Source organism: Lutra lutra, chromosome 1 (genome assembly GCF_902655055.1).
Source record: "Lutra lutra chromosome 1, mLutLut1.2, whole genome shotgun sequence".
Taxonomy (NCBI): domain Eukaryota; kingdom Metazoa; phylum Chordata; class Mammalia; order Carnivora; family Mustelidae; genus Lutra; species Lutra lutra.
Window position 1 is genome coordinate 1,859,973 of NC_062278.1, and position 16,789 is coordinate 1,876,761.

The window sequence follows — 16,789 nt, forward strand, 5'->3', positions numbered from 1 at the left end:
GTGTGGGGGGAGCCGCGGAAAGGGCGCTGGGCAGTGGGTCTGAGAGGGAACGGCCAGTTCGGGCCTCAGGGGCCTGCAGGATGTCCCGGGGAGGAGCCCGAAGGAGATGCCCCGGGGGAGCTTGGCCGTGGCTTGGAAGAGGTGTCAGTGGCCCAGACTCAGCCCCCTGACCACTGTCTGTCTGAATCCGGTGTGTGGGAAGCACAGGAGACGCCGGCCCGGCCGGTTTGGGCAGCCCGTTTAATGTTGGTTTTACAATATTCCAGCCCTGGCCACTCCGGGTGGTTCACGCGCCACTGACACGGAGAAGGGGGATCCCACGCCATTGAGGCCCACCGCCTGCCCCTCCCTGGGCTCACGGGACAGGGATGCTGTGCCTGGAGAGCCCCCGCCCGAGTCCCTGGCCTTGGATCTCCAGAGAAGTGTGTGCTCGTGTGAGCCCCGTCCCCTCACGCACGGGCCCAGCCCCGACTGCTCGGGGCAGTGAACTGTGGCTGCGGGCGCCCCCGACCCCAGAGCAGGCGAGGGTCCACGTAAGGTCATGGTGGACACCATCTCCGGGGTGTGGGTCCAAGGACAAGGCCACGGGGGAGCCCCAGCTGTCCAGGAAACGCAGGCCTTGGGCCCACACACGTCGGTAGTGGATGAGCTGCCCACGACGTGGACGGGAGGGATCTCGCTGGCTGAGGGCCGAGGCCGCAGGGGCAGGGATGGCTGTGGGGTCCCAGGGGCCACGTCAACACTGGAGAATGGCCCTGTGACCCGAGCCAGCTGTCCCCTGCCTGGGCTCTCCTCTGGGGCGCCCTGACGCTCTCCATTTCACAGGCTCATCTGCCTGGGAGCTCAAGGTGGCCGTGAGAGGCGGCAGAGCCCATGCCACACCGGGCGGTGCCCGGGGTCCGGGGGCGACTGTGGCTCCGGCAGTTGGTAGTAGCCTGTGTCTGGGGAAGTGCACGACAAGCCTCGCCCTCCCCTGGCAGCGGGGCCCGGCTGGACTGCATGGGTCAATAGAAAGCCCCAAACAGAGCAGCCACCTTCTGGAGGATGGTCTTGTGGTTGGCATACAGCGGGATGCGCTTGTCCACGACCTGCCACTGGACGGACATCCCAGGGTCGCAGGTGTGCAGGTGCTGCAAGGGCGAACAGAGATCCTGACCCCCTGCTGAGCCAGCCCAGACACCCCAAACTTCAGCTGCAGGAGGACTGCGGGGACGCCGTGGCCCTGGGCCCAGCCCTGCTCTGGCCTGGCCATCGGCTGGCTCACGGTGCTCTCGTAGCGAAGCGGAGTGACAACAGAGCATGTGGCCTTGTTCCGGGTGTTCCGTCCTGCAAACGCAGCCCGGGGTCTGCTCCCTGGGCCTCCACGGTCCCAGCTCAGACTGATCTACATATGGGGGACCCTAACCCCATGAAGGCACGAGAATCCCGCCCCTCCCAAGAGGTCCGGCTCTGACTCCGTCCTGGCCTCTCCTCTTGGAGCCCCTGCTCTCTGTAGCTCCCCCTCTCTGGTCTTAGCCAGCTCTGGGCACCTGGGAACCGGCGGGCCCCCCAGAGCATGCTCACACCCCCCACACTTCTTGGGAGCCCATGCCCAAGCCTCCTACAGAGTTCAGCCTCTTCAGATCCATGTCGCTCTGGTCTGGGAAGTGGATGCTGAGGGCCACTGTCTCTATCCAGGCGTTGTCTGTGTTCCTTGGGTCGTCCACGTACCCCTTATACACCTGGGGGGCAGCACGGGGGTGAGCCGGCCCCCCCAAAGGAGCCCTGAGTCCCACCCCAGCTTTTTCCCAGAGGGACCCGCGTGGGCCCTGTGCTCCGTCCAGGCCCTGGGACACTCTGGGCACCGCTCCCCGCTGCCCCAGCCACCCCCCTGCCCCTGCCAGCTCTCTCCCTGCCAGGTGCAGCCTGCTCCCCAGCAAGGCCCCAGCATGCCTGGCCCACGGTGGGGCCCGCGCCTCACTCATCTCCCTCCTGGTCTCTGGCCTGACATCCGGGCCGTCCTCTACTGTCCTTGGAGGGACTAAAACAGGACTGCCGACCTCAAAATCATGACGCTAAGTGAGAGAAGCCAGACGCCGCGGCCGAAGGCCGCGCACTGTGTGATTCCACTAACAACCAGGGCCCTGCGCAGGCAGACGGGCGCCAGGAGTGGGGGAGGGGCGGGCGGTGAGTGCGGGGGTGGGGCAAGCACTTGGGCGGATGGGAATGTTCTGGAACAGGCGGAGGTGGTGGTCACACACAGGGCACTCAAGGCCACTGACCTGCTCCCTTTGAAACGGTCCATTTTATGTTACGTGGATTTCAGCTCAGTCAATACGCTAGTTGATCCTTCTTACAAAGTACAGAGAAGAGGCAGCGGGGTGGCCCCGGGATGGCCCTCGGGACAGGACTGGCCCCAGAGTCAAAGCTCTAAACCCCAGCTCTTGCCTGTTTTGCCCTGAATGGGCCAGAAACAGGGCCGGGACAGCTCGGAGGTCCACTGAGGACGCTTAAGAATCCCGGTGCAAAGCCTCCCGGGGCCATGGAAAAGGGTGGGTGAATTTTAAATCAGGGCCTAAAAATAGGACCGTCGTGCATTAAGCAAAAATGTTACGGGGAAATGTGTGCGGTGTGGCTGCATTTCTGTCAAGCACGTGTGGGGTTCACGCAGAGACCGTGGGCCCAGAGCCCACGCGGGCGGCGACAGAGGCCAACAGAGGGCCTGGCGCAGGGCTCTCCGGCCCCATGGGTGGGAGTGAACGTGGGAGTGTGGCAGCACATGCGGACTGCTTTCGGAATGACGAAAAGATTCAATGAGGAATGCGGGCCTGAGCAAGTTGCCTCCCGGGCCACGGTCTGGGAAGCCTGTGGGGGGTGTCCCAGCACCCCCCTGCCCAGGGAGACACAGACCCTGCGGTGTCTCAGGGCAACAGTGAGTATGGGAGGGAGGGGCCGCCCCCTTGATTCAGAGAGAACAGGGACAGAGAAGGAAAGCAGGTGCCCAAGGCCCAGAGCCACGGCCAGCCCCGCCTCCTGCTCTCGGCCTTTCCTCCAGGAGCTGCAGGGAGTGCGTCGGGAGCAGGGTCCCCAGTGGGTCCTGCTCTTCCTGCCGGTCTCACCACCAGCACACCGTGGGAGGCCAGGACACACAGACGGGGTTGAAGCAGAAAGGCTGCCTTACCTCGGTGCCCTGAATCAGCAAGTTCTGGAAGGAAGACCAGAACTCCCTTCGGAGGACCTGCTTCAGCTTCCGGGGCAGTATCTCTCCCGGTTCTCGGGAGCCCTGAGCAGAGGAGGCACAGGCAGGTCTGCAAGGCTGTCCAGAGACCCACATCCGCTGGCCACCTGCCCAGCGTGGGCCGCCGGCCAGCCCCCCAGAGCCACCGGCAGGGGAGTGTCTGTCAGCTCAGCTGTCTCCGGGCTGATGTGACATTGCCCAGAGCCCACTGCCCACGTCAGCCTGTGATGGAGCAGGGGTGGGTCAGGCCAAAGCCACAGCCTCTGAGGGGTGCCTGCAGGCACCGGGGCCTCTCTCTGGCCCCCATAAGGTAACCAGCGCCCTGCCTCCGCCACTGCGGGCTGCAGGCAAGCTGCTCGGAAGATGCCAGTTGGTAGGAACCGCATTGGGGCTGGGCCAGTGTCTTGCCCAGAGAGACCAAAATGCCCAGGAGGGAGGCTGAATCATGCTAGAGAAGCCCCAGGGTGAGAGGGCCGGCCGTAAGCCACCCCCGATTCAGCATGGTGCTCCCTCTGTCGGGAGAGGGACCTCCTTGCTACAGGTGCCAGAGCTGCCCAGACTCCTCGTCGCAGCCTGAAGACCGGCCATCCCCAGGAGAGGAACGATGGCCACGGACAGGTAGATCATGGATGCCCCGGGAACAGGCTCAAAGGAGAGGCCCCTGAACGGGGCCGCACCCCAGACGCTGTGTACCAGCTCAGAGCCTGGCGGCTGGCCTGGTCCTCCTGCTAGGATCCCAGAACAGGGCCAGGGGCCGGGGAGGGCAGCCTGATCTGGGAGTAAAACCCAAGCGGTTCAGCCCACGGTCTTCTGCACCCCAATTAGTTTTGTCCCCACAAGGTCTTGGGGTGCACTCCAGCCTTCACCCCTACGACCTGCCACTCCCCACCTCCCCACAGCCCTGCAACTGTCCTGTCCTTAGGGCTCAGCTCAGCGCTGCACAGGACACAGGGGCCCGTGGAGACACCTACGGGAGGAGCCGTGTCTGCCCCCGTGGCTGTGAGCGCCACGAGCACGCCCGGCCCCGGCACGGACGCAGCCCCAGCCCTGAGCCTGCTGCTCAGAGACAATGGGTATCAGTTAGGCTCTCACACACCAGTCTCTGAACCCGCTTTCACAACTACAAAATGAGCCGACGGGAAGGGGACCTCCTCACAGTGCCCAGTCCCAGCCTGTCCTTCAGGACCAGGGACAGAGTCTAGAACCGTGGGGCAGTGACCGCGGGGGGAGGGGGCGCGTCTGCGGGTGGAATGGACCGACTCGGACGCCTGTGCCGGCTCACCCCTGGCAGGGCCCAGGACTCCGAGCGTGGGGGCCTCACGACCAGCACTTCCAGCATTTTCTTGATGCCCTTCCTGCAGATGGCTCCATCCTGGTTCCGCCTCCACCTGCAGACGGGCCGCTCGTGAGGATCCTCTGACGTCAGCACACCCCCCCGCACCGGGGAGGGAGGCCATAGGATCCTGGCCCTGCCTCCTGCCCTCCCGGGGGGCCGACCCTGTCTCCTTCCCCAGCAGCTGCTCCAAGTGAATAACTGGGCTGGTGGCCGCTGGGGAGTGTCTCCTGCTTCATTGATCCTGGGAGGACTAGAATGGCCCTGGCTTTCAGGAAAATAGTTTTTTATCAAAAGCCTCCAAGAAACATGCGCCCTGGGCTCTGCTGTTCCACCACTCGCTCTTTGGAAATGCTGGGTGGGATCAGATGTGTTTCCAGTCTGTCTGTGGGCCTGGGCCTGGGCCTTGGCGTTGCCCCGCCTCAGAGGCACGCCAAGGGACAGGGACCTGAAGGGAGACAGCCTCCAGGAATGGGGACAGGCCTGGGTTTTTCCCAGGGACAGGGACATTCCCAGCCTGTGTCTCGGGTGTGCATGAGGGTCAGTGGCTGGGACAGACATGATAGGGGCCCATGGGGGGACTGGGTGGCCTCGTCAGTGGCACTTACCGCGTGATCACGGGCTGCAGCGTGTGGTTGGGTCCAAAGCGACAAAGGCTGCCTCGCCCACGCAGTCCTGTGCGGCCCATGGGGTTCCTGGGGTGGACAGGGGTCGGTTAGATTGCCGCTTGCTCCGGGAGGACCAGGACGGGGCAGTGGGCAGAGGCCACTCAGGGGGTCGTGCGGCTCCCCCAGGATCCTCCCCAGTCCAGGATTTTCAGAGCCCCGGCAGCTCACCTTGGCGGGAGGCAGGGAAGGAGCCCGTGTGTGGAGGCACTGAGGGGACCCCAGATCTGCCAGCCCTTCCCCCAGCCTCCCCACCTAGGGCTGTCCACCTGGGGACAGATGTCCCTGAGGGACCCCGAGGGATGAGGCAGGAGCTTCAGGTCACCTTGGAGTTGGCTGGAAGAGGAACATCCAGCCCTGCCATGGAGAGTGGAGTCCGAGTGGCTGTCCCGCCCCCCGTGCCTAGCCCACCATGCCACGCCACACGTGTCTGCACCCAGAGGCCTCACATACGTGGGTCCTGCTGTGACGCACCAGCCTGCTCTCTTCCCGCGCCACAGCCCTGCGTGGCCTCCTGTCGCCGCAGGGGGGCCCGTCTCCCACCACCTCCCGACATGTGGCTCCTGTTCCAGAACGTTCCTGAAAGCCCCGCCCCCTGCCACCTCTCTGCAGCCACCCAGGCCCTGTCCGCTCCACGGGACCCACGTATCCCAGCCACTGCTGTCCCTCCACTAATTCTGACGGCTCCTTCCTCACCCCTGGGCCCTGCAGCGTCTCCTCCCCAGAGACCCTGCCCACAGGAGGCTCCTTCATCTCCAGGAGCCCAGGCAGGTCACTGGTGACCCCGAGGGCTGCCGGGCAGGTCACTGGTGACCCCGAGGGCTGCCGGGCAGGTCACTGGTGACCCCGAGGGCTGGCGGGCAGGTCACTGGTGACCCCGAGGGCTGCCGGGCAGGTCACTGGTGACCCCAAGGGCTGCCGGGCAGGTCACTGGTCACTCGACAGATGGACGTGGAGCATACTTTGCACAGTGGGACACCGTGCCCGTCCCCACAGAGAACAGACGCTGGCAAACACAGCCATCCCTGGACACGGACCCACTGCCCCTCCATGGCTCGCCTGTGACCAGAACCCTCTCAGGGAAGCATGCTCTGCCCCAGAAATCCATGGAGATGGCAGGACAGTCACCCTGCTTTACAGGGAAGAACAGAAGTCCCCAAGGTTACTCAGGGATGAAGGCAAAGTAGCCAAGGCCAGCGGGGTAAGTCCCACGAGGGGCAGAGGAGGGGCCTCATCGAGGTGCTGAGGAAATTCGTTTTAGGTCAATGTGTCTTTTCTTCTGCATTCTGTTCATTTTTATCAGAAAAATGGCTAGTTTGCCAAGACAGGGCAGCTGAGCCCAGAAGCAAGCCCCCAAAGGCCCCCACAAGGGTCATGGTGATGTGGGATGGTGGCGGCTGCACTCACAGAGGGAGCCCGTCCTGCACCATGTAGAGCCCATGGAAGCTCCGCCGGTCTGTGGGCCCGTCCACGGTGTTGTAGCTGATGCCGGCCAAGGCTTCTGGGGTGCTGGGAGCAAGCGGAGAAGTCACAGCCCCAGGGAGACAGGGTGGCACCCGGACGGGGCCATCAGAGAGCACGCGGCCCCAGGTGCCCCCAGCCACATGCCTCCCTGCGTGTCCCAGCCCTTGAGGAGATCAGGGCACCTCGTCCAGGCCGGAAGCGGACCCTGCCCTGAGCCAGCTCTGGCAGCCACCTGGGAGCGCCAGGGGGTCCCTCACCCTCCCTCCTGCTTGGGGCCGAGGATTGGCACACTCACTTTCCCATGGGGTCCACCAAGCCGTTGTCCCTCCTGTCGTCCGTGTAAAAGGGCGGGTCGTAGATGAGAAACTCCGTCTGCACAGACACAGGGGTGCCCCCCTCAGACTGTCACCCAGACCACGGCTAAGGCCCAGGCACCCAGATGACCAAGGGCCATCAGAGTGCTCGCAGCCAAGGCCACCAAGACTGTCCCCAAAGTGCACATGGTAGCTCCGAGCTCAGGCAGGCTGGAGAGGGGCAGCACCCCCCAACGGGGATGAGGCCAAGGGGCAGCAAAAGCTGCTGGTCTAGGGGAGCCCCCAGGATGGGGGGGGGGTCCAGCTGACAGCGACTCGGGAGAAGGGATGGAAGCCACCGTCTGGAATGTTCTGGAAAGACCAGAGAGAAAGCCTGTGGGCCAGGGAGGCCACGCAGAGGCTGTCTCCCCTTCCTCTCCCTTCGATGCTTTCGCTCAGCTGTGGCACTCACAAAAGGGGCAGTGACCGCTCCCGGGGATGCTGGGGTCCAGGACGAGTGAGGTGGCTGGAGGCAGGGGGACAGTGTGCTCCCTGTGTGGGTCAGGTCCCGGCTCCACCACCTCTAGCCACGTGCACCTATGGGACTCAGTCTCTTTCTCTGCCCAGCACATCCCGGAGGCTGGAGTGGGCGAGGGCAGCCAGTGCCCGGCTGTGTCGGGGGGCTCAGGGCAGAACTGCTGCCCCGAACCCCGGGCGCCTCCTGCCAGGGCTCACTTACCTCCCAGGGGACCTTCTCGTTGGGCACAGGGAAACGTGTGACGTGGGAGTGAGGGTAAAGGAGGTGCCGGGCATTCACATGGTGGCTGTCGCCCACATCCTCCGCCTTCTGCCTGCCGTCCAGCTCACTGTCCTGCCCCTCTGAGGCCTTCTGGGGTGCTGGGAACAGCCACAGGGAACCATGGGCAAAGCCGGACCCCGGCTCAGGCACCTGGCCCACAGGACAGGGGCGTCCTCTATGGCCCTTTCCCCAAAACTGGGCCTCCTCCACCTCCCCGAGTGTAGAGTGAAGCCTGCAGCCCAGGGCCCCAGGACGGTGGCTCTGCTAGGACTGAGATCTGGAGTCAGGCACTCTCCCCGCCCCCACGCCCCCACCCCCAACTGGCACCTGCCTCCTTGTGTGGCTGCCCCAGAGCCCGACCAGGGAAGCAGGACCAGCAATGCCCCAGAAGAGCTAGTCATGCCCATTTCTAGAAACACAGACTTTGCTTTCTGTACCCCAGCACCTCCTGGAGCTGCCCCTCCTCTGTGTCATGAGGCACACAGGAGGAGGTCAGGGACATGGGCCAGGCCTCCCCTCCGAGTCCCCCTTCTGGTCATGTCGGAAGCTCATCTGTGCTGGGCCCCTGCTTCCCGGGGCAGGCTATGCTCCTGCTATGTCCTTAGGGCTCAGGGACGGCTCCACAGCTTACCCCCAGGGCCCGTGAGAGCCCAGCCTGCTGCCTCTCCTCCCCACAGACCCCCAGACTCAAAAGAACATAGGCCAGTAGAGACCAGCTGCAGGCGTGGCCCCCCCACTCACCCAGGGTGGGGAGGCCCTCCTCTGAGCCAAAGCCACTGTCCCTCAGTGCCTTCATGACCCAGTGCAATGCTCTGGACGTCTGGGCCACCTGGAAAGCATACCCCAAGCGAGGTGTGGTCAGCGCCTGCCCCCATACAGCACACCTACCCCCACCCCTCCCCCAAAACCGCAAAGGCGCTGCTGGAAGTGCCCCTCCTGTTGCAGTGACCCTACCGGCATCCAAGCCCACCCTGCTTCCCTTGGTCACCTGCAGTGCCCACCAGGGAGACACAGTGGCCACTGGACCTGGACACACCAGAGGCCACCGAACCATTCTGAAGCCCCAGGAAGAGCTCTGAGCTGTCTTCTCAGGGAGAAGGTGGGGCACGATGACCCATGGAAGCTTCCCAGAGCTCCTGTTCCTCCCAGAGAAAAGAAACCTCTGGAAGCCAAACATACTCAACTACAGGCAAAGTAGGAGCCATGTGATGAACAGGGGCCAGGAGAACACAGCTCGGCGGGGCAGCAGCCACACTTGTGTTAGAGGGTGGCAGCAAGGCGAGGCCCCACAGGGGAGAAGGCAGTTTGTGTAGACCCCTACAGGCAGTGTTCCCCGGGTGGGGGCTGGCTGACGGCGGACACCCTGCCAGCACACGGGCCCAGGGACTTGCCCCCCAGACACAGCAGAGCTGAGAAGGCATGAGACTCCAGTGACAGCATAGGGGCACAGGTGCTCCCTGCTGGGAGGCTGCTGTGGGCCACAGGGGCGCTCATAAGAAAGCACAGGTCCTCTGTGCCACCAGCAAGAGGTGCACAGAAGGGCAGGGACCCAACCCCCACCCAGCCCACCCCTCCTTATCCTGGAGGCTGGAGGCCTCCCCAGCCACCAGCCCCAATACATCCCTTCGTTGCTGTGCTTATGAAACTACACCGTGATAGTGGACTTTTATGTCTGTGTCCCCAAGACTGGAAACCTCTAAGCAGGAGACAATGCCTGCTCGCCTTGACATTCCTCAGGCCAGCCCTGGATGTGGCACAGAGGAGGAGCACAAGAAACATGAAATGATGGATGGATGGACGAAAGGATGGATGATGGAGAGATGGGGGGGCTGGCTGGATGGATGGGTGGATGACTGATGGGTGGGGGATAGATGGATGGGATGGATGGATAGATGGATGGGGGATAGACGGATGGGTGGGTAGATGATCGATGGATGGGGGATGTATGGATGCGTGGAAGGCTAGATAGATGAATGAATGAATGAATGAATGAATGAAGAGACGGATGGGTGAGTGAACGTTTAGAGACCTAAGCCCAGCTTGCCTGCGAGGCTGCTCAGGGCTTCCTGTCTCAGGCCCAGGGCTTGGAGCCCAGCTGGTGTGGCCCATCCTGTGGGGGGACCATCAGTGTTCACTGATGGGGGATGAGTGGGGCTGCTCACCTGGTGCTAATTGCCTATTGGCAATGTCCTTCAAGCTGCCTCTTACAAAGGAACGCACTCCTGTGTGCGGAAGCGTCAAAACCTTGGCCCCACATTCCCACCATCTGGGGCTGTTCTGAGACGTCCACACGCTGCTTTCTAATGTGGTTCCTCAGCCAGGGGTCCACACAGACATTCAAACGCACCCTACACCTCCCTCCCAGCATCCCCTGGTAGCCTGGGACATCTGGACATGGAGTCCTGTGCAGCGGTCATCTCAGAGGACAGCTCTGAGGGGGCCAGAGAAGGGGACCAGAGAAGCTCCCTCAGACCAGCCTGCAGTGTGGACACCCCCAGTGCATTGGGGCCAAGCTCAGTGGAGAAGTGTTTGACAGCATTTTCTGGAGGACAGAGAAGGTGCTGCTTCCAGTTGGGAACGGTTGCCCAAACATTCCCCAAGTCCGTCTCAGGGTCATTTCCCCAGAGTGCTCCCTCTCAGAGAGCGGGGGCCAGGCCTGTCGGAGGCCTGGCCCAGACGTGGGGCCCTGGCCCAGAACCCACCTGCGCCTCCAGGGAGGCAAGCCTCTGCTCCAGGGAGCTGGACTGCTTGCGACCCTCCATTTCCAGCAGGTCCACCACGGTGTTGACCCTGGAAGAGCACAGAGCTGAGCCCAGCCGGGCCGAGCTCGGGACCGATTGTCGGGAAATATGGCCCCAGGTGGCAGGGGGAGGTCCCTGCCAGACCCAGTGGCCCGGCCTCTCCTGCCCTTCACTCCAGGCCTCCTCCCCTCCACCTGAAAGTACCTACAACATGCGTTTCTGTGCAGAATGAACACCGCCTCCCGCCCCAGAGAGGGAGGTCTCGTGGCAAGCAGCTGCCCCCGGCGCCCACGGCCACTCTGACACCTGTAGGGGCCTCCCTGGGGGAGAGACGCAGGTATGCGCGACGCTCCTCACTGTGACTGGCCCACAGGATGCCAGAAGGCAAAGCACCAAGTTCAGAGCTGCTTCTGGGCAGCAAGGGTGGAGGAGGGGCGGTGCACGGTTCGGAACGTCTGTCTGGTTTGTGTAGCTTGGCTACAGCATGGCAGCGTCCCCAGCCTTGGCCTGGCCCATTTATAGTAATTAATTCCACGGCCAAACGTGGTCCAGGCTCTCCCCTCTGGCTGTGCCCGCTGCCACCTGCCAGGGACGCTCTTCCATAATAAACTCAGCCCCTACTTCAGTGACCGCTTCGAATGTTCTCTAGGGAAAGGGGAGGAAGGTATCCTGAGCGTCCGGGTGTCACTCCTCCCTCAACTACGTGCTCCCTAATCTCACAGGAGCCACGAAACCGCTTCCTGCCACGTCCCCAGCCAGCCCGTGGACTGCCGTGTGGGCACTGACACAGCGTCTTCAGACCCCATGACTCATGTCACCAGGACAAGCTCACCAGAGACCCCACCTCATCAACACACCCCCTCCCCGATTTGTGGGTGGAGAGGGGTGGGCTCAGCTCAGCCACAGGGCTGTGGGGCCAGGGTGTACCTCGCGGCCTCCCCGGGCCTCGGATCCCTCCCCTGAGCCAGGGAGGGAAGGTGGCCAGTGCAGGGCAGCATGTCCCCATGTCCCCAGCCAGGATGTACTCCTGCTGTACACGTGCACTCCCTCCCGTGTGTTTTGGAAACTGTGCTAAGCCGATGGCTGCCATCCTGACTCTGTTCACAGAGGAGCCAAGAGAGACCCAGCCAGGCAGGTGCATGGCTCCAAAGACAGGTGCACTCGGCCTGGCTGCGAGGTGCCCACCCCCAGATGCCCCCTCAAGGCCCCACAGCGCCCCTCTCCATGCACAGCCCAGGGGACGGCCCTAGGGGCAGGAGCTGGCATAGCTGCTGGGCCTGTGTCCCCTGCCTCCTCCTGGCCCACGACAAGGCACACCCTGACCACGCACCCATCAGGGCCGAGGGGTGATGTGGAAAGCTGGGAGCAGCACAGATTTCACACCAGAATGAAGAGGGGAGGGAGGACCTGGGGGCAGGAGGACGATACCCAGCGAGCCTGAGTTCCAGGCGGGCCACCTGGTCCCACAGAAGTGGCAGCAGGGCCATGTGCCCACAAGCTCGCTGAGCTCACCCCCCAGGCCAAGGGGGCCTGCCCCGGCCCACACCTCTCCTTCAGCCCTGTCCACAGGGGTCAGCCCTGCCCGCAACATGGGTGACCTTCTTCCTCCTCCCCACCCCGCGGGGTCCAGTCTTCCCAAGGACCCAGAGAGAAGGCCGTGGGTCAGCCGGAGGACACAGGTTTCCCTGCCCCGGGGACCTAGCCCAGGTGGGCTGTGGCCGCAGCGTGACTTGGAGCTATAGGGGTTTCCCGCCCCATGGCCGCAGGGGCCACCCTACTTCTCGCCGATGTCTTGAATCTGCTGCTCCGGCCTCTGCTTCTGCTGGTACCGCTGGTTCTGCAGGTAATTCTCCTTCAGGTAGATCTCCCAGGACAGGAGGGCGGCCTCCTCGTTCTTCTCCAGCTTGCTCTCTGCAGGGCCAGGGGCACATGGAGGGACCCGGCCGCCCCGTGGGGGGACTGGGAGGGGCCCTGCCGGGAGGAAGGCAGAGGGAGCCCACCCGAAGTCCACCGAGGGGTTGGGGGAGGTCAGAGGCCCACAGAGTCTCCCGGGTTCTAGAAGGAGCCGCCACACCCCCTACAGGCGCCCCCCCCCCCCCCCGTGCCCCGAGACCCGAGACAGCGGAGGGCGTGCTCTGGGGACGGCGGAGGGAGGGGACTCACTGAGCTGCTTGTGCCTCTTGGCGGGCACCTTCAGGACCATCCTCTTGACAAACAGGTGCAGGTGGCTGAGGAGGATGAAGGGGGGCGGTGCTGGCGGCCTGCTGTGGTACTCCTCTATCAGGTCGTGGCGCTGGAACTTCCAGATCTGGTCCGTGTGCTCCTGGACCTGCTGGAACGTGTAGCTGGCAAGAGGCAAGGGGCGTGGGTCACGGGAGAGCCGGGGGACCCCCGGATTTGCCCACAGCATTGCCTAGGCGGTTTTGGGGGACCCAGGGAGCGGCCCATGAAAAGCAAACACACAGCACCCCGGAGGGCAATTCCTGAAGCAAAGACATGCCAGCTGGGTCCCACGCCCCCCAGAGGCTCCCCTCCCCGTGGCCCCAGTGCCCCGCGGGGACCCTCACTTGAACATGGCAATGAGGAGGTTCAGCAGCAGGATGTTGGTGAAGAGCAGGTAGAGACACAGCAGGATGACCGTCAGCCACTCAGGGAAGGCAGGCTCATGCCGGACGGCGTCACTCTCGGGACACTTGGGCTTGTAGGGGTCCGTGCCATTGGGGCTGCACTGGTCCAGGCTGAAATTCACACCTGGGAGGGGGGGCGGGGGCCGGGAACAAAGAAACCACACAGAGTCATGAGTGTCCCTTGGGCAGTGAGCATCCCTGGGGCCTGGACAACCCCACAGCGGGCTGACCTTAGCTGTCTGCTTTGGTCCAGAGAGAGGTGCCTGTCTACACCCAAGCATCCTCCATAGGCAGGAGGCCTGGCTGCCAAGGGAAGGGGAAGACCCCCGAGCCAGATCCATGCTCTAGCCTGGCGCAGGCCCCTGCCCGGCACACGGCCAACCCCTCTGGGGCACGTCCTGGGCTCCCGGGCAGAAGCCAGCCCCAGGAGGGGTGACACAGGCTCCAACCGCAGAGAGCCCAGGGACATAGGACAGAATTCGAATGAGAAAATGAACAGTTACCACAATGAGGAGGGAGACGGGGGAGGGAACTGTGTGGCACAGGCCATGTGCTGACCTACACAACAGGGGTACCAACCGAAGTGTAGTCCCCCATCCGTAGCCAAGGGAAGGGTATAGGAGATCACAAAACATAAATATGTCCAGCTTGTACATCTAAAAATACTCCCGAGAGGGCATCTCTAGTGGCAGTCATTACGGGCAGTTACCCCGGAGGGAAGGGCTTACAGACAACTTTATTCTTTATATTTACTTTGGATTTAACATTTTTGCAACAATGAGCATGCACTAGTGTTTAGAGACTGGAAGTCTGTACCTCCCACCACCCTGTGTCTGTTTTGCTGATCTCCCCCACCCCCAGCAAACAGGCACTGGTAAGGAGAACAAGACCACAGCCCCGACACACCCTTCCCCTTCCAGTAAACTAAAAAACGGAAAGCAAACCAGACCCAAAGCCAGCAGAAAGAAGGAAATAAGAAAGATCAGATGACCAGAATGCAAACAAATAAAAGAGAGAATAAGAAAACAACAAAGAAAATCAATAAAACCAAAATCTGGCTCCTGGAAAAGATTGAGAAGATTACAGCCCTTTATCTAGACTGGTCCATGGGGAGGGGGGTTGAATCGCTCAAGTTACCAGGAAAAGAGAACAGCACTACCAACCCTACAAAAGTAAGAAGAAGTCTAAGGAAACACCGCAGAGCTGTGTGCTAACAAAGTAGATGGCTTAGAAACAGGGGCAGACTCCTAGCGAGAGACGAAACACCGGGCGTGACTAAAGAGGAGGTGGGAGGTACAAGCAGACCTGAAACAGGTAAAAAGATTGAAATTATAACTTAAAATTTCACACAAAGCATCATTCCGGCCCAGAGGGCTTCACTCGTGAATTCTACTGAATGTCTGAAGAATTAAAACCAACCCTTCACCAACTTTTCCAAAATATGGAGGACAAGGGAACACAGATAACGCGTTCTGAGGGCAGTATCACCGTGATACCAAAACCACACGAAACAAAACTGAACATAGATGCAAAATCCCTCCCCCAAATGCCGGCAAATTGAATCCAGCAACACATAAAAAGAATTATACTCCATGGCTGAGTGAGGGAGATCCCAGGAGGGCAGAGCTGGCTTTACACCTGGAAATCAATTAATACAACACACCATATTAATAGCATGAAGAACAAAAATCATGTGAACATTTCAACAGATGCAGAAAAAGTGTTTGACAAAATTGTATATGCTTTTATAATAAAAGCACTTGAGAAACTAGAGATAGAAGGTCTTCCTCACCCTGATGAAGGACATTTACAAAAACCCCACAGTGAACATCATACTTAGCAGTGAAAGATTGAAAGATTTTCCCTCTAAGATCAGGAACAACATAAAGATGTTTGTTCCAGACGCTTCTATTCGATGTTGTATCAGGAGATCTAATCAGGATAATTAAGTAAGAAAAAGAAATAAAGGTATTGGATGGGAAAGGAACAAGTAAAAAGCATCTCTATTTGCGGAGGGCAAGATCTCGTATATAGTAAATCCCGAGGAATCCACTAAAAAACTATGAGAGGTATAAAGAAGTTCGGCACGGTTTCAGATCAACATGCAAATATAGTGTATTTCTGTACACTACCAACAAAAAATCCAAAAATGAAATTAATAAAATAATTCTATTTACAAAAACATGAAAAAGAATCAAAATCTTAAGAATAAACTTCAAATGAGTCTAACTCTCACGCTGAAAATTATAAAATATTGTTGAAAGAAATTAAAGATCTAAATAAGCAGAAAGGTATCCCATGCTCACAGTCAAAATCCTAAACACCTTTTGGGGAAAGTGAGAAGCTGATCCAAAAATTCATGTGGATCCAAGGGACCTGGTGGCCAAAGCAATCTTGAAACAGAACAACGTTGAAGGACTCACATGTCCTGATTGTGAAACTCACTATGAAGTCACACTCGCCAAGACCGAGTGGTGTTAGCACAAGAACATAGAGATCAACGGGATAGAGCTGAGAGTCTATAGATAAAACTTTCATTGATGGTCAGTTGACTTTTGACAAGGGAGCCAAGATCATTCAATGGGGAGAAATGGTTTTATCAGTACATGGTGCTTGAACAACTAGACATTTCCATACAAAAGAACGGTCCTTACCTCACACCGTATAGAAAACTAGCTTAAACAGCTCAAAGGCCAAAAGAAAGAACAAAAGCTGTTACTTCTGGAATAAAACACAGACGTTAACTCTTCATGACCTTGGATCAGGCATCAGGTTCCGAGATAAGCACAAATGATAAAAGCAATTGATAAGGTGGACAGCATCAGAATTTAAAAGTTTGTGCTTTGAAGGACACCATCAAGAAAGTGACAAGATGACCCGTAGAATATACTGGTAAATCATACACATGAGAAGGGACTGGTGTCCATATGTAAAGAAATCTTGTAACTCAATAAGAAAGAAGAAGAATCCACTTGAGACATGGGCCAATGAGGGGAGTAGACATTTCTCCAGTGAAGACGCCCGAATGGCTCAGGGAGCGCGTGAAGAGATGCTCCACACCATTTAGCATAAGGGAAATGCAAATCAGAGCCACAATGAAATGCACCTCACACCCACTGGGACGGCAAGAAGGAAAAAAAACAAACAAACCATGATAAACCAGAGAGAATGTGGAAATTGGGGCCCTCGGGTCCATTGCTGGTGAGGATATAAAACACAGGGCAGCTGCCAGAGAAAATAGCTTGGCCAGTCCTCAAAAAGTTAAACACAGACTTAGCATAAAACCCAGCGGGTATACATTCCAGTCCCAAATATATACCCAAGAAAGATGAAAACATACGCCCACACAAAAACTTATAAAAAACTTATAAGTAACTGTTCATAGCAATGTTATTCATAACAGCTAAAAAGTAGAAACAACACGTGTTCACCGACTTACAAATGCATAAACAAAATGTGGTCTGTCCATACAACAGAGTATTACTTAGCAGTAAACGGGAATTAAATACCGATGCAGGCTACAAGTTGGGCGAGTCTTGAAAACGTTACGCTAAGAAAAAGCAAGATACGAAGATAACATATTGCGTTCTCCAGTTCTATGAAACGAGCAGCAAAGACAGATTGTACAGATGGAAAGTAGATCAAAGGTC

At 59.4% G+C, this 16,789-nt stretch overlaps 1 protein-coding gene across 10 annotated transcripts in view; it reads right to left on the reverse strand.

Moving 5' to 3' along the window:
• Window positions 1–222: 222 nt before the first annotated feature.
• TRPM2 (transient receptor potential cation channel subfamily M member 2) overlaps window positions 223–16,789 on the reverse strand; it is a 51,674-nt gene continuing 35,107 nt past the window's right edge. For 9 of the 10 annotated variants that reach the window (XM_047718589.1, XM_047718580.1, XM_047718608.1 and 6 more), the window contains 13 exons: window positions 13,080–13,263; window positions 12,676–12,857; window positions 12,291–12,423; window positions 10,474–10,561; window positions 8,513–8,600; window positions 7,712–7,869; window positions 6,975–7,051; window positions 6,623–6,724; window positions 5,159–5,245; window positions 4,500–4,605; window positions 3,161–3,262; window positions 1,605–1,721; window positions 223–1,130 (listed from right to left, as the gene is read on the reverse strand). In XM_047718589.1, the coding sequence (XP_047574545.1) occupies window positions 1,005–1,130; window positions 1,605–1,721; window positions 3,161–3,262; window positions 4,500–4,605; window positions 5,159–5,245; window positions 6,623–6,724; window positions 6,975–7,051; window positions 7,712–7,869; window positions 8,513–8,600; window positions 10,474–10,561; window positions 12,291–12,423; window positions 12,676–12,857; window positions 13,080–13,263 (1,550 nt within the window). In that variant the 3' untranslated portion in view covers window positions 223–1,004. Of the gene's footprint in view, window positions 1,131–1,604; window positions 1,722–3,160; window positions 3,263–4,499; window positions 4,606–5,158; window positions 5,246–5,651; window positions 5,981–6,622; window positions 6,725–6,974; window positions 7,052–7,711; window positions 7,870–8,512; window positions 8,601–10,473; window positions 10,562–12,290; window positions 12,424–12,675; window positions 12,858–13,079; window positions 13,264–16,789 lie in introns of those variants that run through there. The other variant, XM_047718637.1, reaches the window with a different exon arrangement.